The sequence below is a fragment of the Leptidea sinapis genome, chromosome 19 (genome assembly GCF_905404315.1).
Source record: "Leptidea sinapis chromosome 19, ilLepSina1.1, whole genome shotgun sequence".
In the NCBI taxonomy this organism is placed as follows: Eukaryota; Metazoa; Arthropoda; class Insecta; order Lepidoptera; family Pieridae; genus Leptidea; species Leptidea sinapis.
The window spans coordinates 12420221-12447944 of NC_066283.1; the positions used below are offsets into that span (position 1 = coordinate 12420221).

Consider the following 27724-nt stretch of genomic DNA (forward strand, 5'->3'; position numbering starts at 1 on the left):
CAGGCTGTCCGATCACTTAGATATTCAGCTGTGGAGTAGTAGGATTTACAGACAGAGCCATTTTTTAATAAAACATTTAAATTGATTTATAGATAATGCCTGAACAGTGGCTGGGACTTTATTATAAAAGTGTATACATTTACCCTTGAAGCTATTATGTATATCATGAAGCCTACTAGAATTAGTTACAAGCAATCCCTTATTTCTAGTGTTATAATAATGAAAATCACTTTTAAGAGCAAAAAGGTGATGATTTTTGTGAACGTATATTAAATTTTCATAAATGTACTGAGAATGAACAGTCATAATATTTATTTCTTTAAATTTTTCTTTGAGAGACTGTCTATAACCAAGCTGATATATAGCACGAACAGCTCTCTTTTGCATTTGAAGCTTATACAGTTATTATTTTACTAGCTGACCCGACAGACGTTGTTCTGTAGATGGTAAAAAAATACTGTTTTATAGGAATTTGCCAATAATATTTCAAAACATCAAAAATTATTTCGTAAAAAATGCTCCCTGTTGTTATAATGAAATTGTTTCACAGCGGAACTATCTAACCGTGCGTCACTAAATTCTCTCACAGAAAATATGTCCATACAAAACAAATATTGAAAATAAAAATAATTATAGGTCCCAAATCGAAATAAAACCTATCCTATCTCTCAAGTTGGACCAAAACGCACTCCATGAATTATTCCTCATTAAAATCCGTTCATTAGTTTAGGAGTCCATCGCGGACAACAAACGCGTCACGTAATTTATATAATATATTATGACTAGCTGACCCTACAGACATTGTTATGTACATAATAATAAACAAAATATTGGTTTTATTAAATTGTCAATAATTTTTCATAACATCAAGAATTTTTCTCCTAGTTATTATAATGAAATAGTTTCACAGCAGAACTGTCAAACCGTGCGTCAATAAATTCTCTTACAGAGAATATGTCCATACAAAACAAATATTGAAAATAAAAATAATTATGGGTCCCAAATCGAAAGAAAAACTATCCTACATGTTGGACTAAACTGCACTCCATGAAGTAATCCCCATTTTATTCCGTTCATTAGTTTAGGAGTCCATCGTGGACAAACAACGTGTCACGTAATTAATATATATTAAGATTTAAAATATTTCAGATTAAATTCCACCACAAGACCGAGGATCTGACAGAGTTCTACGAGACAGTAGCACCAAGGTCCGCGCTGCCATCGGACCACGGCGGGACCCTACCTGATATGCGCACCTTACACAAGAAGTGCACCCTAACGCTCCAAGCACTTGAACCATACTTCACGGCGGAAGAAAAGCAGCGTATTGAAACGCTGTCGGATAAGAAACGGGAAAAACACATGGAGAAGGCCTTTAAGAATTTGGATATAGATTAGATTATAGTATATTTATTTATTTAAAATATAGTACGCTGATCATAGACATATTAAGATAAAAATGTTAAACATGTGTTGAACACATGTTTAAAAAAAGTTCTTTTATGAAATTTGTATCTCTCTATAATCAACAATATTTAGACATTGATTATATTTAAACACGAGTCGAAGCTTGTCTAAGGTGTGTCTAACGGATAAGTTATATTCATATGGAAGTATTAGATTATATGATGATAGATACATGACAGCTGTCAAAAATTGCGTTCCGTTCCTTTAATTATTCATGTACACTTCAGTTTATGTTGTGCTTAACGACGTTTAAGTTAAACACAAGCTAAACACTGTTTTGTAATGGACAAAGATAATCTCCATTTTAGACGTCGTAATTGTTAAGTGACTGACGTTGTTGTAGATAGGTCACTGTCTAACAAAGCACGTGTCTAAACCATGTTTAAATTATTTTTTTGTAATAACCAATACTGTCTTATTAATTAACGCAGTGTAAAGTTACTCCAAGTATAAAATTACTTCTCACTGTCATGTAATTCTGTAGTGACAAAGGTAAGATATAATAACTTACGGTGTTATTACAAAAAAAAAATTAAACATGGCTTAGACACTTGTTTGGTTATACACTGTCTAACTGTTTAAGCGACGTCTAAAGATAAACGCCAAACAACAGAAAGATACGGATTTGTAACAGAACTATTTTAAAACAAACTGAAAAAGTTTTAAACTTGGAGTAACTTTACACTGTGTCTATTCACCAGTTGGAGGCTCCTTCGCACAGGATGCCGGCTAGATTATGGGTTCCATAACGGCGCCTATTTCTGCCGTGAAGCAGTAATGCGTAAGCATTACTGTGTTTTGGTCTAAAGGGCACTGTAGCTAGTGAAATTACTGGCCAACGAGACTTAACACCTTATGTGTCAAAAAGACGAGCGCAATTGTCGTGCCGCTCAGAATTTTTGGGTTTCTCAATAATCGTGAGCGCCACTGCATTGTAATGGGCAGGGCGTATCAATTACCACCAGTCAAACGTCCTGCTCGTCCTATTGTCATAAAAACAATTACACAGATTATGTTTAATTGTGTAGACGTAAAAAATCATCTGTTGAACTCCTTTTAAAGGCTCAATATCTGTCGAACAGCGTAACTGTACTTAAGAGCGAGTACACATTAGGCGTTTTGAAGCGCGCGCTTTGGTGACGCGCGTTTTGAGAACCAGTAGTTCTTACGCTGGAAGTAACTCTAGAGTGGACGCAATTCACCAAAATAGAGACCGAGCACTTCGATTGAGACTTATTTATCGACGAAATCCAAAAGCTGTATGGGACATGGAAAGTCCTGATTATAAAAACAAAATATTAAAGAAAAGGAATTGGGAGGAGATTGTTGAAATTTTATAGAAGCCACACACAAGCAATCACTTTGACGTCCATTTCCGAACTGAGCCGAGTATGGACGCCCTACTAACGCTCGTAAAACGCCGTGCTAAGCGCGCTGTATGTACGCTACCAACGAGCGCCTAACGCAACGCCGAGCGCCTAATATGTACTCGCCCTAAGATAAAAAAATACGTTCTCACAAAAAAAAATTATGCAATTATCTTGTGTCTGACAACAATGTATGTCGCAATAACGTAGATACACATATCGGCACAAATCTCGGATAAAAAATGATAAAATGCTTACTAATATTAATTAGTTGGACATATTGTTTGGTTCGTTATCTGACTACAGTAATATATCGTAGTATTAGTTTTCGGACGCAAGCTTTTTGATAATAAAATTAATCGAGACGATAACAGCATAACTATTGTTTTTTTTTTATGAAAATAAGTGTCGAGACGAGCATGACGTTCAGGTGATGGTAATTGATACGCCCAACCCATTGCAATGCAGTGCCGCTCATGATTCTTGAAAAACCCAAAAATTGTGAGCGGCACTACAATTGCGCTCGTCACCTTGAGAAAGTTAAGATGTTAAGTCTCATTTGCCAAGTAATTTCACTAGCTACGGCGCCTTTCAGACCCAAACACAGCAAAGTTTACACATAACTGATACTACCCATAATCTAGCCGGCTTCCTGTGCAAAGGAGCCTCCCACTGGTAAAAGCGAGGCTTCAGGACAGCGTATTAGTATTATTCGTTTAAAAATTTATATACTACTGAAATATCATCCTACCCTCCATTATGCGTTCAAGAACTGCACATAAAAAAAATAAAAAATAAATATAACTGACTTCAAAAAAACTATCCCAAAACAATAGATATAATGTGCATTAAAAAGTATAAAAATAATCGCGTATTTATATACAATCTTGTTAATAATTATTATTCTCGATACATTTATTTTTACTTTTGTAATTGGTGTCCTCTTGCCGCAGCCCCACCCTCGTCTCTCGCCTTGTCATATTGCGCGTGCGACACAAGCGCATCTCACCTACAACTATGTATATAGTTACAAACCTACCTTGGCTGAGACCGAATTATATTATTTGTTTCAAATGTCGAACATTACTGAAAAACAAAGAAATCTGATCTGACCTTTATTCTAATATCAGTCGAGATGATGTTTAGTTCGAAATGAAATGTCAATTTGCAAATAAATTTGACAAATGTTATACGTAAGTATCGAACGATATAATAGTTGGGGCCGACTATGACAGCTGCCAGAAAACCTTTCACTAACTACCGCCATTACTGGGTAAAATTTATGGTCAAGGAGTTAAGAAGAGAAAAAACTTTCAATTTTTACTTAGGCAGTTCCGCCTTAGTTCCCGATTTAGTTTAGTATGAAACGTGCAGTGATTTAACATAACTTTGAAATAATAGTAATTACAGTATGTCGATTGGCGACGAAGTATAATCCGGCTAAGTTTGAAAGCGAACAGTTTCTTAAAAGGTAGTGGATTTCGGCTATCTTCGTTTCTTACAAGATTATAGCCGTCATCTGTCAATCTATCAATGACTGAACGTTTCATACAATCGAGTGAATCGCTTCTTTCTTAGAGATTTTCGCTAGGCTGTTTATGGTGGTCCTAATATGCGGCTCCCGAATGCATCATGAAGGCTTATGATATGTGGATAGATGAAGTATTTTATGTAACTGTACACAATTAGGCATTAAAACACTCGTTTGATGTTATTAATGCCCATCATTATGTACATTCATTAACCAGTGGGAGGCTCCTTTGCACATGAAGCCGGCTAGATTATGGAGACCACAACGGCGCCTATTTCTGCCGTGAAGTAGCAATGTGTAAACATTACTGTGTTTCTGAAGGGCGCCGTATCTAGTGAAATTACTGGGCAAATGAGACTTAACATCTTATGTCTCAAGGTGAGGAGCGCAATTATTATAGTGCTGCTCAAGATTTTGGGGTTTATCAAGAATCCTGAGTCTCGTCCTTTTTTATCATTTTTTTTTTGTTATTGCTCTATGCGACATTATTTGTTAAAGTATTTTATAATCTATTATATATTACTAGCTGACCCAGCAAACGTTGTATTGCCGATATTAAAATCGCGATACAAAAGTCACTGTTGATCGTAGATGGGTGAAAATTTGAAGTTGTATGTATTTTTTAATGCTGGCTCCATAATTCAAAACAAATTTAAAAATAAAAAAAAAATAATTGGCATGGACCGGACCACCCTTAACATTTAGGGGGATGAAAAATAGATGTTGTCCGATTCTCAGACCTACCCAATATGCACTCAAAATTTCATGAGAATCGGTCAAGCCGTTTCGGAGGAGTTCAAAGTTTAACACCATGACTCGAGAATTTTATATATTAGATGTATTTATTATAAATGCTGTTATATGTTGAAAATATGATATGTTGAAAATTAAGTTACCATGACAAATAGACGACACGAACGCAGTAGTAGTAATGTATTTTTTTTAATACGATTGCAGTATTTTGCTATCTGTGTTTAAGAATTAGTGTTTTATTATTTAGTTCTATAACAAAATGTGATATCTTACGAAATAATATATGATTTATTTTGTTTAAAGTAGATTTATATGTATACAGTGACGTTTTTTTGTTTAAAAAATTGTAAAAACATAGCTCCAAAAGTCTATCCGTATTTAAAATAGTTAATATATCGGAAAGCTGACCGAAATTGTATTTCATATACTTCAATTAAATAACAAAATAAACATATTGATGTCCGCTTCTGCGTAAATAAAAGGCGGTTATAGTTAAAACAAGCGACAGGAATCTGTTGGTTCAGATAAGTTATTTTTGCTCATTGACTGTGGTACATAGCCGTATTCTTAGATTAAGGAAATCATCGCTGCGCTCCAACTAGATACCGCAGGCGTAGCCGCAAAGTGCGGCAACTAATAGTACGCCCAAGTGGGGCGTACTCGTACGCCCACTCTCATGCCACAATATGTTCTGTTAAACTTTGCTAATAATTGAAACTAAAATGCCGGCTTGCGTAGTAAAACTTTGTAAAAATAATGTTACAAGAAATAAGAAAGACACTGGGATCACATATCATCAGTAAGTACATTGTATTTTAGTAATTTCAATGAAAAATCACACGTAGTGGTTGTTACAAAATTTGAAAGATGCCATTGAGTGTCAAGATGCCACGCACGCAAGCATCTAATAGTTACCATTATAAAAAAAGCTATTGTTCTTAGATAGTGTGGTATCTAGTTGGAGCACAATCCATAATCTAAAGCCGTATAATTAATTGTACAAATGTTTTAAGCAAATTAAAGTTAACTACTTATAGATTATTTAACTCATATTAAATCTGTATATTTGTAGTAGAAATAAAAGTATTTACCTGGTTATAGCTACCTAGCTTAGTTTATAATTTATATTTATAATATCTTTATATAATATCTGTATTTATGTGGTGGAGGTAATTAAAGTACCTACAATAGACAATTTTAATCTATTTCTTATCACACTGATCAATCACAATGTTTGTTTTTAGTTTTAAATTGGATATTGGAAGCCTGTAGCTAAATTAAAGTATTTTATTAATTTATTTGTTTTATGATTTATATATGAAATATGGAGGTCCGTAGAACCAAAGTGAACGACATACCCAAAAAAGGCATAAAAGTCATTTATTTTCTCAAAATTGATCCCTTTTTGATGTCATTTCTAATATACTAGATTCTACTACCGCTTCGGAAACATATGGCGCTCTGAGAGAGAAGAAGTGCTATTGCTATAAAATAATCATGATCTAGTCACAGGCTGTCCGATCACATAGATATTCAGCTGTGGAGTAGAAGGATTTAAGACTGAGTAATTTTTAATAAAACGTAAAATTTATTTGTAGGGAATGCCTGAACAGTGGCTGGGACTTATTATAAAAGTGTATACATTAAGCCTTAAATCTATTATAATTAATGATTGCGAAACTGAAGTGGCAGTGGGCAGGGCACATAGTTCGACGGACAGACCGTTGGGGCAGTAAAGTCCTCAAATGGCGACCACATGCCGGAAGACGCAGTGTTGGTAGGCCCACACGATGGACCGACGATCTGGTCAAGATCGCCGAAATACGTTGGATGAGGGCAGTGCAGGACCGATCATTTTGGCAATCTTTTGGGGAAGCCCTTCTTCAGCAGTGGACGTCTTCCGGCTAATGATGATGATTGTAGCGTGTATGTTCTCAACTCCACTTGATAGTTGATAGCAAACGACAATAAATACAATTATTAGCGCGCCAGTTGAATGCAGTCGGAGCCAATGAGGTAAAAAGCGCGAACATCTCCCCCCGCACGCTTCGCCTCGCGCAGTGTAGTGCTGTGCCATCATTGTCAGTTATCGTACACTTACCGTGTTATTGCGTTAATACTGAAGTTGAGATCTCATGTTAGTTTTTTGATTTTAATAATGACTGATCCGAGTCTATCAGTTTCTGTTCTAAAAGAAACGAGTTTTTATTAATCGCCAAGCACGAGAAATGGCGAAAAATGTGTTAGACGTCTGTTGAATAAGCAGAACAAATATTGAGATTTAATTAGTAGTTATTTATATTAGTTAATATTAAATTAATTATTAAATTACTAGCTGACCCGGCAGACTTCGTACTGCCTCAATCGATAAATAAAATATATACAGTTAACAACTGTAGTTAATCTACCTACTACAGTTACCTAAAATTGAGTTTATTCTTTACCTCCTGAGAAAGTTAGAAATATTTAAAAATTCTATTTAGTTATTCATTTTAAACTATTATTTTTATTTAATTTCCGAACGACGGGGGACAAATCAAAGAAAAATCAAATTTGTTGTAATTTAGCAGCATTTTCCTATTTAATCACCTTTTAAATTCCTCCTTCCATAAATAATTCAAGACCAAAATTTGCCAAATCGGTCCAGCCGTTCTCGAGTTTTAGCGAGACTAATAATAATAATAATAAGCCATTTATTCCATAACCCATAATATACAAACAAATGTTAGTAATTTAATGTTCTTAAAATCTAGTGTTAATTTTATTTAGAGTGACCAGTTTAATTATTTATTCTATATAACTTTGGTTATGGACCCCATTTTGGGTATAGGCCTCCCCCAACTTTTTCCATTTTTCCCTATCCTTGGCCTGATCGATCCAGTTTCTCCCCACCGACTGCACGATGTCATCTGCCCATCTCTGCTTTGGTCTACCAGTGCATCTTTTACCTGGTGGTCCTTTCCATTTGGTGGTCTCTATTGTCCACCTTCTATCTGTGAAGCGTGCAATGTGGCCAGCCCATTGCCATTTCAATGTTAGCGCGTGTCTTAGTGCATCGGTAAGCTTGGTTTTCTTTCTAATGTCCTCACTACGTACTTTTCGTAGTTTTCTGATCCGCAATATGCTTCTCTCCATTGCTTTTTGTGTCTTTTCTATTTTTTGTTCTATTTCTTTTGTGAATGCCCAGGTTTGACAGCCATATAGCAGGCATGGCATAATACAACTGTCCATCACAATTTTTTTCATATGCAGGCTATAGTTGCCTTTTAATATTTCTTTAAGAGACCAGAATTTTTTCCACGCTAATGTTATTCTCCTCTTCACTTCTTCTAAGTTGCTGTTTGTATTGAATGAGACTTGTTTCCCCAAATAGATGTAACTGTCAACATATTCTATTGTGTGTCCGTTTACTTGTATTGGCCTTCTGTAATGGTTAGTCATTAATTTTGTCTTGTTTGTGTTCATTGCAAGACCAACTTTTTTACTTTCTTGGTCGAGTGTCGTTACCATTTCCTCTAAGTCTTTAGGTGATTCAGCCAGTATCGCAATGTCATCTGCAAATCGCAGATGATTGAGGTATTTACCATTTGACAGAATTCCTTTGCGTGTCCAATATATTTTACTCAAAATGTCTTGAAGTACCGCTATAAAAAGCTTAGGTGACAATGGGTCACCTTGTCTTACACCTCGTTCGATTTTGAAGGGTTCTCCGCTGGTCTCCAGTCTGACGAGAGACTGTTTAGCGAGACTAACGAACAGCAATTAATTTTTATATATATAGATTTCATCATTGTATAGCCTTGCTTAAATTTATCGATACCTACACTCTTAATTATAGTCATCAATTACAATTAGGTCACATCACTATCGCATTCCTGAACTCTGCATTCAAAACTCGTGCGTGATCGGTACTTGGATGAACACGCGACGCCCAGTCTGTAGATACCTATTTTAGGCTTCTTACCTTGAAGAGACCTAAAGATAGCGGATGCGGAAGATGATTCCATAAATTAGACGTTCACATCATAAAGCTAGAAGCAGCACACATTATTTATTTATATATCACATGCGAAAGTAAGTGAACAACCTTCCCCAGTCTGGTCATCCGATGGTGAAATAGAGAGGGAAAAGTAAGAATGGTATTGTTATTCACGGAGTATATGTACATTATGTGTAAGATAAAAATTTCTTCAAATACATACTTCTGCACCACACTGCCACAGCATTGGGCCGGGTATCAGCTGTTGACAGTTGTGGTGCACGCTTTTTTACTGAAGGTATCCATTTCGTAACATTCTCGAATAATTATGCAAGGAAGTATAGTGGTTTGAAAATTATTTGAAAACAACACAATGGTAGAATGCTTATATCCATAGTGAAGACGGTATTTAAGTTTGTGGCGTACATTGCGAAGGTGAAAATGGACGGCAAAGATCAGGTCAAACTGCACTACGAAATACCCCATGATAAAATATGTGATAGTAAACACTCAACTTCTCTACAGATTGCCAAGTGAATGTACAAGCCACTCACAGAGTACTGGGTCCCAGTACAATAGGTAGAAGCAATATCGCAGTCTAATGGTTCCACCTCCCTGCATGCGTCTCGCAATAAGCCTGCACGAATCAATGCTAGTCGGACACCCGCCCGGCTTCGCTATAAATGCTGTTGACCTACCAACATAGAGGTGATTTTTAGTCGGATGGAAGAGTCCACGTATGTGGACATCCTAGCCCAACATATGGTTCCCACCTTCGCGCCTCCACGCTCAAACTACGATATCATGCCCACCGTCTGGATATGTGGCGATCCTCCACAGTGCGGTTTTAAGAAACTTTCTTTCACGCAAAACCAAGCTGTAGAATGAGCTTCCTTGTGCAGTGTTTCCGGGTCGATACTACATGGTTACCTTCAAAAAGCCACACTTAACATAACGTAACCCGTACGCTCGCTTGTCCTGTTCCATAAAAAATGGGCCCTGCTTACGTACCTGGGAAACTTTTAGGAACTGTACTCAAACCATTTTTGGATTTTGAAATATCAATAATTATTTGAGTATTCACTAGGCCAGTAGGTATTTCGATGAACCTAGGACATATCGAGGAATGGGGGATAATTTATGGAAACTGTAGCCTATTATCGACTGGGTCGAAAGTTTTGAGGTAACACACATAAAAAATGATTGAAGAGGAAGATTTATATGTATTATAACATCCATTAAATAGTGGAGAAATACTGTTATTTTTGAGGTTTCTAATGTGATGTCGGATAATCGGACGCGTTTTTTATTAAATCAGTTACGATAAATAATTGTATGATAGTAGTTTTAAAAGGATATTCTATTAGAATATATATTATTCTTACGTATATTCTATTAGAATAGACGTTAGAATTAACGTTAATTTTAAAATTTAACGCGTGCGAGCAACGGGCAGTAATGAATAAATCAAGTGAATGACATAGGCTATATATTTTATACCCGTGCGAAGCCGGAGCGGGCCGCTAGTATAATATATAGTGAATTACTTTCAGTCTTTCACATGGAATAGTCAATAGTGACGTACAGAATACCATAGACAATAAGATTTCATATCGCGGGAATTTTTTAAACGAGCCTAATGGCCTAGGATACACGTAGTGCCAAGATTCAACAGGATCCCCAATTTACTGGGTTCGGCACGCTGTTAATACTTGCACTTCAGTCTAAGCACTCAGTAAATATCACGATGTGGATAAATTGCCGCGGATCATGATATTTATTGAACTTCTTGAGATTGCTACCTATAAAAATATAGTGATTCAAGAATTAATTTGTTCTTGGTACACGGTGACAAGCAATAATAATATTTCTTACCTTACCAAGTGACAGGCCACTGACAACTGACAGCTAAAAATAACCGACGCAAATGACAAACTTTAAATTTAAAACTGAAACACCTGCCGGCAGATGCGAATTACATCTACAAAGACAAAACATTATGAATAATCTTTTTTATGAAATTATGAATGAAAGTTTTCTTATAATTGTGTGATTTCTATTTATTATTAAAGATTTTTTACTAAAGCTTCTATAGTATATACTTACAGTGAGTGCAAACTAATATTCAACAGCCTAAATTGGTATTTAAAGACGTGTAATCGTTTGCGACTGTAAACAATATTCGAATTAAAAAGAAAAAATAAATTAAGTATGATAAACTTCAGTGATATACAAGTGAGTGTAAATAACTGTTTTATTTATTGATTTAGGCATTTGGCCTAGGACAATAGTTAACAAATAAAATAACATAATATGTACCTATTCAAGATAATATGGTTTTTGTTACACAGGCTTATAAGATCAGTAACACTTCATAACTAGATTATCACATAAAAACAGTTTTCAAATATTATCTAAGACATTTCCTACAAGTTTTGGTTGTGTGGCATCCATAGAATGATTTAAATGGAGCTTTCTTGATTATTCTACATACAACTAAAGTCCATAGTGTTTCAATTCTATTCATTCCATTGTGGCTTTTGTGGAAGAGTCACCACAAATTAACTAATGTCATGTTGATATATGCCACCAAGTATATGGTATTTGTATGTTATTTGCTGTTAGTAAAATTAAAAATGCCTTAAATAAGATACACACAAAGTATATGCATAAGTTAATGTTAAGAGTGTTACTTATAGCTCAATCTTAGTTTTCCTAATCTATTTACAAAATTTATATAAATGAAGTGTAAACAAGGAGGAGGTGAGATATTAAGACATACGAAGGGAATTTCAGGATGTATGAAACTGTACATTGAAAAAAATACATTATTTGAAACTAATGAATATCTTATTTAGTCAATCTCCATGATCATGAAAGAGTGACCCCTAATTATGTTTAAGTTTTGCAAGAAATACTGGAACATAGGCATGACCTAGACATAAGCAATAGTGGTTTAGAACCATGGTAATCAAAGAACAGCAAGTACACTATAAAATTTAGGTGCTTCATGTGTTTTAGAGTAGTGCACACTGTGAGAGAAAATTTGGAATCCCAGCAGGTGCGACCATTTAAATGAATTTTGGTGTTTGTTTCCGAGTCATGGATGTATAGATGAATTTTTGTATGTTTAATTAAATATATTGTTGTCTTGTGCCCATAGTACAGGCTATGCCTAGTTTGGGCAGCAAGATAATTTGTGTAAAAGTGTGTCAATATTATTATTTTTATTATTGTGTAGGTAAGTAGTAGGTCCTTCTAAGGCATTTTATAATATTTTGTTTTATTTTAAATTTTACAGTAAATGATGAACAAAGTTGACAACAATCAGTTTGAAGTGAAATCAGCTAAAAGGAAAATTAATACAGGACCAAATGTTTACCTGAACCCAGCGTTAGACATTCTAGCGAATGAGGATCCCATGTGTAACAACAAAATGGAAGTAACTCCAAATAAAAGAAGAAAAAGAACAAAAAGTGTGGATATAGCAGCTTTTGAGAATAGTGCATTAGATTTGGGCATAAGTAAAGCAGCTGTGAATGAATTTCTAGTGAGAGAACTCCAAAATGTTAACAAAAATATGAGAACTTATGAAACACCCATTAAAGTGAATGTGGAATCAAATGATGTGAACAAAGATGATATTGAACCAATTTATGCTAATTTAACATTACCTGTATTGCCACCAAGAAATATTTTAATTGAACACACTGAAAAGGAACCTCAAAGCTCATATGATACTACTCACATAGATAAAGTACAGACTGATGTAGAATTGGATTCTGGAATATCCATTGTTGAACAAAAATCTTCGAGTAGTACTCTTGAACATAATAATTTGTCTGTGATTAATAATATAACAAACACCCAAAGCAATGTTAATAACCAACTTTTTATGAATAGCCCTGCAAATGTGAATCTTAGTTTTATTGACAGGCTTGCATTAGATTCACCACAGTTGTCAAATCAATCACTCTACTTTGATGATGATCTCAATGAGAGTAATATCATGGAAATTAAAACCATCACAATTATAACAAAGACGAAAATTTTGTCCAAAAAGAATACTAATCCATTTCTAGATCCAAATCTGGATGTTAATATTAATGAAACTGTTGACAATCCATTCCTTGAAGATAATGGTGGTGCTGCTGAAGTTGAATACAATGATGAACCTATAGCAAATACAGATACTTTTGCTGGTGAAATTAGTAATTTGATGCCAAGAAGACTGTTTGTGAATGATACTAATAGTACCATATCAACAGTTAATGAAGAATCATTGAATACTGATGGTCATGAGTATGAAAATATTGAGTATAGAGCAGAGAGTCCAGTTTATGAGAATATTGAGGACATGCATATTGATTACCCCTACAACAAACAAAGTAAAATATTAGGGTGTGATGTCTCTCACTTTAATGCAGTTGATATAATGAATATTAATAAAGTATCTAAAGGAAACTGCTCAAATGAATCCAATGATAGTAAAAAAGATCTAAAACATCACATTCTCAAAGCAAGCAACAAGTTATCCAAAAAAGTCTTTAAAACATTGAAAAAAAAATTCAAAGGTGAGAAAATTGATCAAAATGTTACATCGAATCCATATGAAGTGCCCAGGAAACACCAAAAGCAAAAGTGTGATAAGAGAGATTCAGGTATTGAGAATCCAGGCTTAAAACTTGACAACTCTGATGATATAGAAATTGAAGAGCTGTGTGAAAATGAAGATGAACAATATGAGTCAATAAAAACAATTAGAAATACAAGATTGAATACTAATGTAACAACACCTTTGAAAGATCATATAAATGACAGTGACCTGTCTCACAATAAAACATATACACCAGGTAAAAAAGTGAGATTTGATTCAACCCTAAATAGAGAGAAAGTAATAACAGGAGAGAGCTTTGACTGCAGCATGCAAAGTCCAGGATTTGATGCGAAAATCGACAAATACCATGATGAACTGGAAAACTGTATTAATGAAAGAAAATTTATCCAACAGAATATGTAAGGCAGTTATCTGTAATGAAACCCTGTAACGCTTACATGAATGCATATAACTTTTACATACTGCTTGTTCACTGCGAATAAAGTATGTATAGATAAATAGGAGAAGTTGATTCCTCATTTTTAATTGTCACTTTTAAGGCATTAGAATGCTGACTAACAATTTGAATGCATTCACATTATGTTTTTTAATTTATTTTTTATTCAGTATTTAATTTATATATTCATGCTTTATTGAGCAAAATTGTATGCTGGCATAAGTGGTATTTTAATAATTTGCGTAACATATTAAACTCAAACCAAAATAAACCAAAAGAACAATATGCAAATCCAAAGAATTGTGAATAATTTTAAGTTTTTACTTTTACATGATTTATGTTAGAATTTACTTCGTTAAGGTTCATTTTTTATCAATTACTTTAAGTAATATAAGTTAATTTATTAATGTTTAATTTATTTTATATCCAAGAACATCCTTCTTGCCAATAATTCTAATCATTTAGTATTTTAATTGATAAGTGGCTCTTTATTAAATATAATTTCATCAATGTAATATATTTGTTTTAGTTGACATCATTTTAATTGTTAGTGGTTAGCAGCTGAGCCCACCTTATACATCATTAGTGACTGTTTCAACATACAAACCACACTTAACAAAGTGTCAAGTTTGCGCGTTTACCAATTGAAACACCCCAAAGCCAAATTGGCTGGAGAATCTGGGCATCATTGTAAAGCACTCCAATACTTCAAGGGTTACCACATTCTAGAGCTCTAAAAGGAAACAGCAAGTCCGTCTATATCTGACGTATTACTGTCATCTCTGGTCTGATGAACCAGATCAGTACGTGCAACACTGTTCTAATTGTCGGGGATCCAGTACTCTGTGAACGGTTAGAACACTTGGTGTTGCATAGAGACATCGCCCCATTGTGTGTTTTCTAACGTATTTATTACGGGGAGTGTTCCGAAGAGCTATTTCACCTGATTCCTACCACTGATACCCCATAAATTATGATATGGTCCCCACCATCTGGATGTGTGGATTTTCCACAGTGCAGTTTTCAAGGAACTTTCTTCCACATACAATCAAGCTGTGAAATGAGCTTCCTTGTGCGATGTTCCCAGGATGATACGACATGGCTACCTTCCAGAAAAGCGCGTACACATTTCTTAATGGCCGACAACGCTCCTGTGATTCCTCTGTTGTTGCAAGAGATTTTGGGCGGCGGTGATCACTTAACACTAGGTAATCCGTTCGATCGCTTGTGCTTAATTAGCATTAAAGGTGCTATTTTGTGAATCGGCAGAATATGGTTATCCGGAATATAATAAAATCGTATGTGGGTAGTGTATGTTTCTTTGTTTGTGTACGGTAATCTTAGAAACGGTTAAACCGAGAATAGGAATTTTTTCACGCGAAAAGATTCGGCGCGGTTCAGGCAGTTTGGAAATGAAAGTAGACGAGTTTAAAGCCTTGCTGTTTTAAAATTACGTTCGCTGTCTCAATAGCAAAATGGAAACATAGATTCTGGGGATATCTCTGTGTTTCTGTCTGAAGGGCGCCGCAGTTAGTGAAATTACTGGGCAAATGAGACTTGACATCTTGTCTCCAGGTGACGAGCGCAGTTGTAGTGCTACTCAGAATTTTTTGGTTTTTCAATAATCCTAAGCGGCACTGCTTTGTAATGGGCAGGGCGTATCAATTACCAACAGCTAAACGTCCTGCCCGTCTCGTCCCTTATTTTCATAACAAAAAAAACTTGCGCTGATAGCCCTCGCTTGGTGGGTTGTTTTATATACGAGCAATGTCCCGCGGTTTCACTCGCGTAGATACCGATCTCGTGGTAGTGTTAAATCTTTCGGACTACTTATCAGATTTATTTTTGTTATCATAAGAAAATTATTTCCCTTAGTATTTCATTATTTTCTTTAGATAGGCATTTTTAAATTAGTTATAAGTATGTTTTGAATGGAATGTCCGATTTTAATAATTTAAAATTATTTTACTGGTATTAAAACGGTCTTTAAAAATATATCATTTAATGGGATAGTGTCATAGTGATTAATACAGAGGTTGAGGTGATTATTGTCGGCACATATATCAACTTTTAAAATGTAAAAAAGTAGTCTGAAAGTGGCATAACTACAGTAGTTGGACAAATGGTATAGAGAACATTTTTGTAGATATTATTACGTTCTATAATACTGTAGAACATTTTATTGTTCTATCATCAATACTTTCCACAGCGCGCGCCGTGGCCCATGACAGACTTTTGATGACTATCACAATTTGGGTTATATTATTGCATTTTTATTAGGGATCGATATTTTTTTGAAAATGTAATGTATCCTATGTCACTCAGTGAAGTTGCAGTTTCTAGTGGTTGTTGAAATGAAATCGATCCAGTAGTTTTTGTGCGAAAACATTTCGAACAAACATACAAATCACGTTTCCTCTTAATAATGTTACTTTAGATAAGGCCCTGCACAACCATGTTTTTTTGTTATTAGAAACGGGTGCGGGGGTAACGGGCCTTGCACGTGCGAACAATGTTCATAGAACATATCGCGAGTGATTTAATTTTATGTCATGTCTAGCTAAAATTGGTGATGGCTCTTAATTTAGGCAAAGTCATCGGCCGCGGCGCTCGCTAGTACGCAATAAAAACAAACATTAAGACCTGTTGTTGTCACAAACCAATGTATATTGAATGGATTGCGTGTTTGGCCTCAGTGACTCCACTTTAGTGCGTGACCTCCTTTGGGATGACCGGTGGACAAAGTGTATTAAAGGTTATGTAGGGCCCCGTATAATATAAAGGTTTAACAAAATATGTAATAATAAAACTAAAACTCCTATGCCTGTAGAAATGTAAATAATAGAATTAAGGCTCCCCCACACGTACGTTTTCATTGGTCGATAAAATCGCATGCGATATCTGTTTTCAGTACATTCTGTGTAAGGATGGCCATGGAATAAAACACTGCTGCGACACTAAAGCCGCCATGGAAGTAGGACGTTGCGTTTCTCCGTCTTATGATATTCCAATATGAGTTCTAGAATGTTTTGTATCAGGACACAAACTAAAGTACAAACACTCGCGATAATAACGTCAGTACTTGTAGGACGTTTGGTTTTATCGACAGTTTGAGAGTGGTTACGTGACTGTATAAGTGTCCTATAAACAAATAATTGTAGAATCACTTTTAAGAAGTAATCTCTCTCTCGTAAGAAATATCTGATGATAAAAACGCAGCTGTGTGGAAGGAATCGGGACCCATTTAGAAGCAAAAAATTAGTCTACTAGAGGCATTTCAATTTACATGGGGAAAATCGATCAAATCGGGATACATACGGGAGTATACATTATAGAAGTATAGTATAGTATACTCATATTAAAAATTAGTATATATTTATATAATCTAATTTTAATATTTAATTAAAATAACCATACAAATAAACCATACAAGCTAACCCTATAAATTATTTTTACATAATGACCTAAACGAACATATTAATTGAGATTAAGTGTCAAGTCTTTCAATAAGAAGTACCTATTACAATATTTACACCGTAAAATTAAGCTTCATAATAGAACTTTCGCAACCCATGTTCACAGTTAAAATAAAATGACGAAGACTAAGTGTTTCCTCGTTTTGGGTTTCACCACATCCAAAATATTTGCTGGATTGAACGAAGTGGATTTTATGCCATGGTCAAGTCGCTGATTTATGTAATCTTGAAATCATAGTTTTACAAAAAATTTTCTATATCCATATCGGTTAATATCACCATTGTAATCGTTTATTTTAAAATTATCTACTCGTATAACATGTATCTGAAATAAAAATATGGTGAAGTATTTGAAAAAACGATTACTACTATCTACATATGCACTGCAGAACGTTTCTTACAGAAACTTAAGTATAAAACAAAAAAAAACTATACAAGTATTGACTTATGAAAAGGTTGAGCACCCATGATATCGGGGTAAATGCTTTACGCAGACGCATTTACCCAAAAAAACAGACTTATTTAGCCTAAAATTTCTTGTCATAACTTAAAATTTACAATCTTAATACCTCAACTATTACTATGTTTAGAATCAAAATAACTACGTTTGCAGACTAGCAAACATGTACTCCGTATTTGGAATATAAAATCTTATAAAAAATCAATCAGAAACCATAGATTTTTATTGATTGAAAGCACTCTCCTCTCGCACAAAAATAAGTAATTTTTAAAATGGTAGATTTGTCAATAAAATTATTTACCTAATCATCTACCTTTAGAAATTAAAAAACTTAAGTACGTTAAGGATTTTTTAAATTTTATGTAAGTAAACTTTTTGCATGCTAATTTAAATTAGCCGAATAGAAGACACTACAATAAACTTAAGATGTTTAATGTATACTGTATTCGATGCAATAAATAAATTTCATTTCATTTCTCATAAACACGGATAGTACCTACCTAGGCTTGACTTGAGAACCACTTCCTTTATTGAAAATTGGACTACAAATATTTTCACGCACAATATGCCTTCAGGAACCTCTTTGTATTTAAGGTGACTGAAAATACCTACACATGAAGATTAAGTTCTTAAGGCTTATAAAAATTAATGTCTACATTATTTCAAATATGTATGTATATCTACCGAATAAGAATAAAAATAATTTAATGGGGTACCGTATTAATAATAATAATATAATATTGACACACTTTTTACACAAATTATCTTGCCCCAAGTTAAGCATATATAGCCTGTGTTATGGGTTACAAGACAATGATATATTTAATACAATATACCTACTTAAATATACATAAATTCATATAAACATACATAAATACATTTAAACATCCATGACTCGGAAACAAACATCCATATTCATCATATAAATGCTTGCACCTACCGGGATTCGAACCCGGGACCTCTAGCTTAGTAGGTAGGATCGCTAACCACTCGGCTATACAGGTTTATTAGTTTCATAGTTATTACAAAATATCTGTTACAAAGTATACATTGGTACATAGTAAGTAACTTTAATTTTACAAGTATTCTGGCTTCATACTAGGATTCCGTGTGTCGTGAGGTCCAGTCTCTTCTCCTATATTAGTACAAAATAAAAATAATAGAAATTCGCGTGTGTGTGTGTATGAAAGTATGTGTGAATATGGTTGTGTATGGATGAGTGGTCTGTGTAAATGTGTTTGTGTGTGTGCTAAGCAAGAAACATTAAACTAACATTGGTATAATAATTTTAATTATAGTTTTTTAGTTTAGTACATTTATAAGTTTTTCTGTATCATCGTAGTTTAAAACTTTTAACCATTTTACATATTAACTTACATTGCAACGTTTTATGATTCTGCAAATAAGCGAAAGAATACTTAAACCGATAGATCCATTGTTTATGCGGTCACAGTAAATAGTTCATAGAAATAATATATTACGCTATGTAACTGGGGCGGGGTCTGGGGTCAATGACATGATGGTTACGGGTTACCCCACAAGGTAATATGTGAAGTTACGGCCGTTCCCAATATTCAGTCTACGTTGACTTTTCTGTCCCAATAAACTTATCGACGGTAACTCACCTTATCCGTACACGCTGTCTGTCAATGGGAGGACGTATGGCTTACCAGCGATAGTAGAAGTTTGTATGAAAATTGCAATTCACGCGTCCCAATATAAGGCGATAAGAATGACTTATCGGGTATATTGGACAGCTTCAGATTATTGACAGCTAAATACTGACAGTAGAAGGTAGTAATTTATCTCTATCTGTACATAGTATATTGGGAATGGCCGTTAGACAGTAGACACCATTAGTAGGTAGTTACGTTCTGGCATCTATGTACGCATCTCTATATTAATCGTATCGCATCGCATTATCTATAAATAAATTTAAATGTTTTATAAAAAAAATGGCTCTGTCGTAAATCCTATTACTCCACTGCTGAATATCTAAATGATCGGACAGCCTGGGACTAGATTGTGATTATTTTATAGCGATAGAAATGACTGTACAATATTGTATATTTTTATTGAAAAGAGCGCAAAAAAAGAATACTGGAGAGTTTATTGCGCTGCTTCTTCTCTCTCAGAGCGCCATTAGTTTCCGAAGCGGTAGTAGTATCTAGTACATATATTAGAAATGACATCAAAACGAATTCTAAAGGAATCAATTTTGAGTAAATAAATGCCTTTTATGCCTTTTAATATTCAATCAGATGTCGAATCAACATACTGTTGCTAAAGACCAATTAATTATTTTTTTTTGCAAGGAATAACTTAAGAATAGTTTTTGATGTTTATTAAATGACCAAAACCTCTTCGGAAATAAAATATTGGGCTCTGAGAGAGAAGAAACTATCTCAGTATATTTTTTTGCGCTCATTATATGTAAGACACCAAGAGGTACATAAATAAAATTTGAAAAACAAAATTTTATGAACGATGCGGGTCTCGAACCCACGACCTCTGAAGTTCCGGTCCAGTGCTCTTTCAAACTGAGCCAACCGTTCGAGTGACGTATCGTGTTAAAAGATGTCACGTTCAACAGCAATATGAACTTAAAGAAACATATCGATACGGTATGCAATAGAGCCCGATTTGTCCTCAGTCGCCTTTACCCACTTGTTTGTGGGCGAAGCAAACTTCCGCTCAAACATAAAGTGACGCTGTACAAAACTATCGTACGGCCCATACTGTCATACGCAAGCGTCGTGTTCGCGCACACCCGACCGAGCTACTTACGTCGCTTGCTAGTAGTTCAAAATAAATTCACGCGAATGGCAACCGGAGCCCCGTGGTTCATCCGAAACGTAGATCTTCACCGCGATCTAGAGCTTCCGACGATAGCTCAACACTTTAAAGAGATCTCTCGACGCTTCTTTGACAAGGCGCCTAACCATCCCAACAACATCTTGGTTAGGAAAGCATGTGGGTACACCCCCCTTCACCATAGTCTCAACCCAATAAGACGTCCCAGGCACGTCACGGTAGACCCTGATGACGACATCACCATCGCAAACGCGGCACCCACACAAACACCGACACAGACACGCACACACCGCCTTCGGCGGCGTAGGCGCGGTGAACCCCCGCAAACCACTGGCACTAGTCACTCTGACGATGGCCAGCGGCCCGCAACCTAGATACACCACACATTCTTTTGATACCCGACGAGACGTTAGTCCTCGTCCTGTAAGCGTTTCACTCCACTCACACTCACTTACGGACTGACATACACCACTTACACAATCACAAACAGACACAAACACAAACATACATGCACACAAACTTTTACATTACTTACATACATACAAACATACATACATGCACACTTACATACATTACACAAAACATCACCACACTCGCCGGCGAGTGTGTTCTTCTACCAACGACTTGATGCAGAACCATTTTTTTACACTTCTTTTGGCGTGCGTACACCGACGATAAGATGTTAGCTGGTCCTATCTATCCGTAGTTTAATATACTAGAGGTAGACAAATCTATCCCTTTACGCGCTTTTTTTACATTTCAATAACCTATTGACAGATAGCATTGGACTATTGTATCGATAGTATCTCTAGTTACGGACAAATTGCTATCACAGTTAAATGATTAAATCTTATCTATCCATAGTTATGTCCAATATAGGTTAGATGTTAGACGATAGGTTATTTAAATGTAAGTAAGCGTAAAGGGATAGATTCTTTTACCTCTAGTAAGTCAAACTAAGGATAGATAGGTTATTGAAAACGGCCGTTCCCAATAATCAGTCTATCTCTTACTTGAGATAAAAATTGTAACTATAGTTGACTTTTCTGTCCCAATAAACTTATCGACGATAACTCACCTTATCCGTACACGTTGTCTGTCAATGGGACGACGTATAGCTTCCCAGTGATAGAAGTTTGTATGGAAATTGCAATTCACGCGTCCCAGCATAAGGCGATAAGAATGACTTATCGGGTATATTGGGACAGCTTCAGATTATTGACAGCTAATTACTAACAGTAGAAGGTAGTAATTTACCTCTATCTGTAGATAGTATACTGGGAACGGCCGTAACTACATTGGACATAACTATGGATAGATAAGATCTTGCCATTAAACGGCGACAGCAATATATCCGTAAGTTAAACTAGGGATAGATAGGTTATTGAAAACTGCCGTAGACCATTTGTATCATACTTCCGCTACCAAGACACTTGTAACTCATATGTCTACTGAACCACAGCCAATGTACGAGAATTAAATTTTCAATACTTAAATTGTAAAAATTCATTCCTTTTTATTGTTTAAAAATAAACGTTATTTATGGTGGCGTAAAAACTATTGTAACTATTAATCTGAAGTTCAAAACTTCAGGACAAACGAGCGTATGGGACACCTGATGTTATGTGATCACCGCCGCCCACATTCTCTTGATGAATCAACACTAGATGAATCAAAGGACCATTGCCGGCCTCCTCCTCGAGTTCTCAGAGGAGCTTTTGGAGTTGTTTCCAGCGGCCGAAATCCACCACCGGACTTTACGTCAAAATGCAAAATACCACCCACATCACGTTGACGTCTGGAATTCCACAACCGCTCGTTTTGCAAGAAATTTCTAGCCTCGCACAGCAACTTTCTGGAATCAATTACCGTCTGCTGTTTTCCCGAACCGATACGACTTAGGGACCTTCAAGAAAAGAGCATTCACCTTAAAAGCGGGCAACGAATTTCTGTTGTTGCGGATGTCCATGGGTGGTTGCCTCACCACTCCCATCTCGTGAGCCTCTTGCCCGGTTACCTCCTCTTATGTAAAAAAAAACCCTGTATCCTTTTCTGTAGATACCTCTGACAGTATGTGAGCCAAATTGAATGTTAGTTGAGTACTAAGTTAACCGTTACAATAAGTCATTAGTTCCAAAAAGGGTCCAGGTGGACCCCCAGGTGTACACGGGAGACTCGACCGACCTCTACGGTGGCGTGACAAAAAAATCAAAACAGAGAGGCACAGATAATGATGACATTGATCTTATTTGAAATAATTATTGATCTAGGCGTAATAAAAAAGCTAAAAACAATCGAGAATTTTCGATTGGCAATATTGTTGCAAGTTGCAATATCTCCTCACGCCAACAAACACGAGACACGCTATATGAAGTATGTACACGTCAACGTCACTCTGAGACGACGCGTCGGTCGTCCCCACAGCCCTACTCCGCACTACGCATGCTTTGAAATATCTGATAGCCAGTATTGAATGGACTGTGCCCTTGCAACCACATTACGCCGTTTTATCAAAGACATTATAATTGTGTTTGTGATTTTATGTAACGGAGTGCCTTGTTTTTGTTGCTAATCAATATAAGCCGGTAAGTAGAACGGGTGTGTACTTCTGATGAACCGGCTCTTGGCAAGCTCGGAACATCCTTTGTGTGGTTTCATTTTGTTTACAATGTTCATGGTCCTGAATTCAGCAATTGTTTTAGTATATATAGATAGATCATTAATATTTTATTAAAAAATGGCCATTACAGCCACACATATACAAAATATTTGTTCTGTATAGGTACCATATCATTAAAATATTAACAGTACATAAATACTCATAAGATGCTAGATATTACATCAGAAATCTACAAGTACTTAGTTAATTAGTTGCAATAATTAAATTGTCTTTAACGCACCAAACGATTTATTAATGACATTGAAAAACAAACCGAATAATAAATACTTTTAATAATAATAGGTAAATTTGTTTACCTACATTATGCAAATTCGAATAAGGAGAAAATACTAGAATTTATAGACAGAATTATTGTAATAGTAAATGTTAGAGTCGCGTTATTGTTATTTCTTTGATGCAGAATAAAGGAAAATTTTGGGAAAACTCTTTGTGTAGGTACTTACATCAGGGACAACGATCCATTTTTAATATGTTTAATTATGTAATAAGTTTTTACATCTTTCGATGATAAGCTCTCAAGACAAAGAATAAACAAGTTGAGAAAAAATTATCCTTAGAAAGAATGCTGTAATCCAATCAACTATTGTTCAATTCGCTTCTTGAACATACGTAACACCTATTATTGAGAAATTACCTACGGCGTAATTTGTCGTATTTTGAGTCGTGATTGGAATAATTATGATGAATCATTTTAAATTATTTTTCGAATTATAAATTCAAACAAGAGACATTTTTTATCTACTAGTTTAGGGTAGCAGTTTTACAATGCTCCATTGCACAGGATGCCGGCTAGATTACGGGTACAACAACGGTGTCTTTTTCTACCGTGAAGCAGTAATGTGTAAGCGTTACTGTGTTTCGGTCTAAAGGGTTAGCTAGTGAAATTTCTGGGCAAATGAGACTTAATGTCTTATGTCTCAAGGTGACGGGCGCAATAATTCTAGTGCCGCTCAGAGCTTATGGGTTTTTCAAGAATCCTGCAGCGGCACTGCATTGTAATGGGCATGGCATATCAATTACCATCAGCTGAACGTCCTGCTCGTATCGTCCCTTATTGTCATAAAAAATATACTCATTCAAAAAGGGTCATTCTTATCTAGTAGGATAATAGTAACCATGCCACTAAAAATAAGAAAAAAAATAATGCTCAAGGCTCTGACGATGGCTGCTATAGATAAGTACATATCTACAGATTGCCTGAAAATTTAATCAAATTGAGTCAAGCCGTTTTTGAGTTCATAGAGATTTTTATATTTGTAGATTACCGAAGTGATAGTGAGGGAAAATATGTGAATATACTTAAATAAATACAATAACAAATACTTATAATAAATAAATATAATTTGGCTCAAAAAGAGTAGTCTACAACAAAACCCTCGTACATGGTACTACATTACTTATGCTGCCTCCAACGACTTTATCATCACAATCACTATAATTAGGCAAAGTTAAATATAAAAAATAATAATCTACCTAATTAAGTTAAATATAAGTATATTATATTTCTTCAAATTCAATTAGCAAATTTTCGAAGTATATAAAAACCATAAAGTTTTGGCTATTTATTTTATTTAATTCATTGCCCAATTAGCACGGCAGTGCCACTTACACTAATTAGACGAAACACAAAAATATAAAATTACAAACAAAAAAAGAAATATTAAAGATTAATTGAATTAATCATACAATTTCAATGCTCTCCGCGTACCTTAGTATATTAGAAACTGAGGAAGTCCACCCTTTAGCTGTAATTAGCTGCATTACGTCATAGAAGCATAAACGAAAGAAAGAACATCAGAGTATTTTCTCTCAACTTATTTGTTCAAGCCATTTTGAGCCTGCATCACGGATCTGATGAGTGTTGCCAGATTTGAGTTAAAATCATTTCCAGTTTTGGTATTATACAATGACGTTCTATAGCTTGAAGTAAGTAAGAACTGCATCGAACTATAAAATATTAATAAAAGATAAGTAGGTTATGACCTATTTTAACAAACGGTCCTAACCCCTCAATGACCGCGAGGTCTTAATTCAATACGCGGGCGCCGAATGCGTGAGGCCCACGACCAAAGGGTGCGTTCGGGGATCGATCGGGGAGCCCATATTCTGGAACCTCCTGCTCGATCCATTACTGGGCGCCATCGAGGAAGAGGGCCTACGCGTGCAAGCCTTCGCTGACGACGTAGTGCTCGTCTTCTCGTCTTCTCAGGTTCCTCTCCGGTCAAACGTACGAGAATTTTGTGCCTCTTGCATCATAAATAATGCGCAGTCGATCGAGTTAATAACTTAGAGTATTAGGAGATTCACATACTAATAAGATCGTGATGGCTCTTCGTAACCGATTATTCTTTCCCCTGTCTGTTTATTTGGACTACTTACAGCAGAACCACTGTAACGGTTTTCCTTCTCCTAGGTCTTGTCCACACACAGCTTTGGAAAGCCAGTCAAGGTTCATCTTTCTTTTTCGCCCTCTATACAGCATAACTGGTGATATAGTTAAAATGTCTTGGATCATATATGAAGAAAAAATTGCATTAAAAATAGTAAACTTATCCGTAATTCAATGAGAAAATTATTACCTATGCAACGCACGGTCGCCGGGCGGACACGTGGATAACACGCTAATCGCGGTTAACAGAAAAAGGCAGCGGAAACTTGGATCCACCTGTCGGCGCTTGCGCTCAACTAGCGAAAGAGTCGCGCACTTAACAATGATGTTTCCACACTTCATCTATTTATAGGGAAATTCGCTAAAAATATAAGTGCTTAATTTTATAAACATAATAGAAACGAGAATTGAGCAGCTTAGTGACTTACCTTATACTTAATATTCATGTTATAGAGTTTTAGATTTATAAAGGGTTTAACTAAGAACTATGTCCGGTTGTGGGAAGAAATATTCGACAGGTCGAGGGGATTTTGAAATATATGAGAAAAATATGTAAGTATTAATTAATATGGCTTGTGAAGATTGGCTGATAAATTCAACTCATAATTAATTTTCTGGCCTTTTAGAAAAGTATGCGCGCTTTTTTAAAGCCGAGTTTCCAGGGTGGTAACCCTGGAAACTCGGCACAAAAAGCTCATTCTATAATTTGGTCCAAGTATGAGTATGAGTGCCAGAATAAAAGCGTTAGCACCGGCGCCGGCGTAAACTCAGAGGCACACACACATATATATATACTCAGAAGAGTACGGTGGGTAAAATACGATCTGCCCTACTCGACAAGCAATTGAGTGATCCTTTAACAGCATCGGATTCTTCACCTAGACGAACGAAACACTAAAGCATATTTATATAATATAATATGTGAGGCACATGTACTTAAAATTGTCAAAAAACCTTGGAAACGATATTCAAACCATGATAATAATAATGTAACGCGGCAGCTCTCTTCAATTTCTAAATTCGCGATGAAATTAAAATGATTCCGAATTCGTTCTCAGCAACCCTGTGAACCTTGGAAACAGTATCCATATATTTGCAAGGATGATTTTCCAAATGATTTGAGTTTTCTTTAGTGTTAATTCCGCCAATATTTGTCTTTAAACAATTCTCTCTCTCTCTCTCTCCTCTACACGAGACATCCTAAGGATGTGTTGACTCGCCAAAATCTGGCACGAGACTGAAGGATTGAGACTGAGACAGGATGATTTTGCGTGGCGGCCATCTTGGATTTAAAAAAATTTATTACAAATCTCTCTCTCTCTTCTCTACACGAGACATCCTCAGGACGTGTTGTGATCCCTGTGAACCTTGGAAACAGTATCCATATATTTGCAAGGATGAGTTTCCAAATGATTTGAGTTTTCTCTAGTGTTAATGCCGCCTATATTTGTCTTTAAACAATTCTCTCTCTCTCTCCTCTACACGAGACATCCTCAGGACGTGTTGGCTCGCTAAAATCTGGCAAGAGACTGAAGGATTGAGACTGAGACAGGATGATTTTGCGTGGCGGCCATCTTGGATTTAAAAAAAAATATTACAAATTCGTACTCTGTTACCTAGAGTACCTTGGAATTAACGGTATGAATTTTATAGATATTTCAAGAATGAATCCAATCTTCTATTAGCCCGCAATATTCATATAGTTAAAATCTCAATCTGTTATCGTAACGTAAATCAAAGTAAACTTAATCTCT

The 27724-nt window shown here is 35.5% G+C and overlaps 2 protein-coding genes across 3 annotated transcripts in view; both read left to right on the forward strand.

Annotated features, from left to right (window-relative positions):
• Positions 1-6416, forward strand: part of LOC126969738 (alpha-tocopherol transfer protein-like) — a 61293-nt gene extending 54877 nt beyond the window's left edge. For both annotated transcript variants that reach the window (XM_050815301.1, XM_050815302.1), the window contains one exon: positions 1150-6416. In XM_050815301.1, coding sequence (XP_050671258.1) covers positions 1150-1398 — 249 coding nt within the window. In that variant the 3' untranslated portion in view covers positions 1399-6416. The remainder of the gene's footprint in view (positions 1-1149) is intronic.
• A 4648-nt stretch (positions 6417-11064) lies between these two features.
• Positions 11065-14590, forward strand: LOC126969730 (uncharacterized). The gene is made up of 2 exons (XM_050815288.1): positions 11065-11332; positions 12399-14590. Exon 2 carries the CDS (start codon positions 12402-12404, stop codon positions 14115-14117), a length of 1716 nt encoding a protein of 571 aa, XP_050671245.1. The 5' UTR covers positions 11065-11332; positions 12399-12401; the 3' UTR covers positions 14118-14590.
• The last annotated feature ends 13134 nt before the right edge of the window (positions 14591-27724 follow it).

Coding starts and splice junctions, on each gene's coding strand:
- LOC126969730 (XM_050815288.1), top strand. CDS start 12,402: ATGATGAACAAAGTTGACAACAATCAGTTTGAAGTGAAATCAGCTAAA.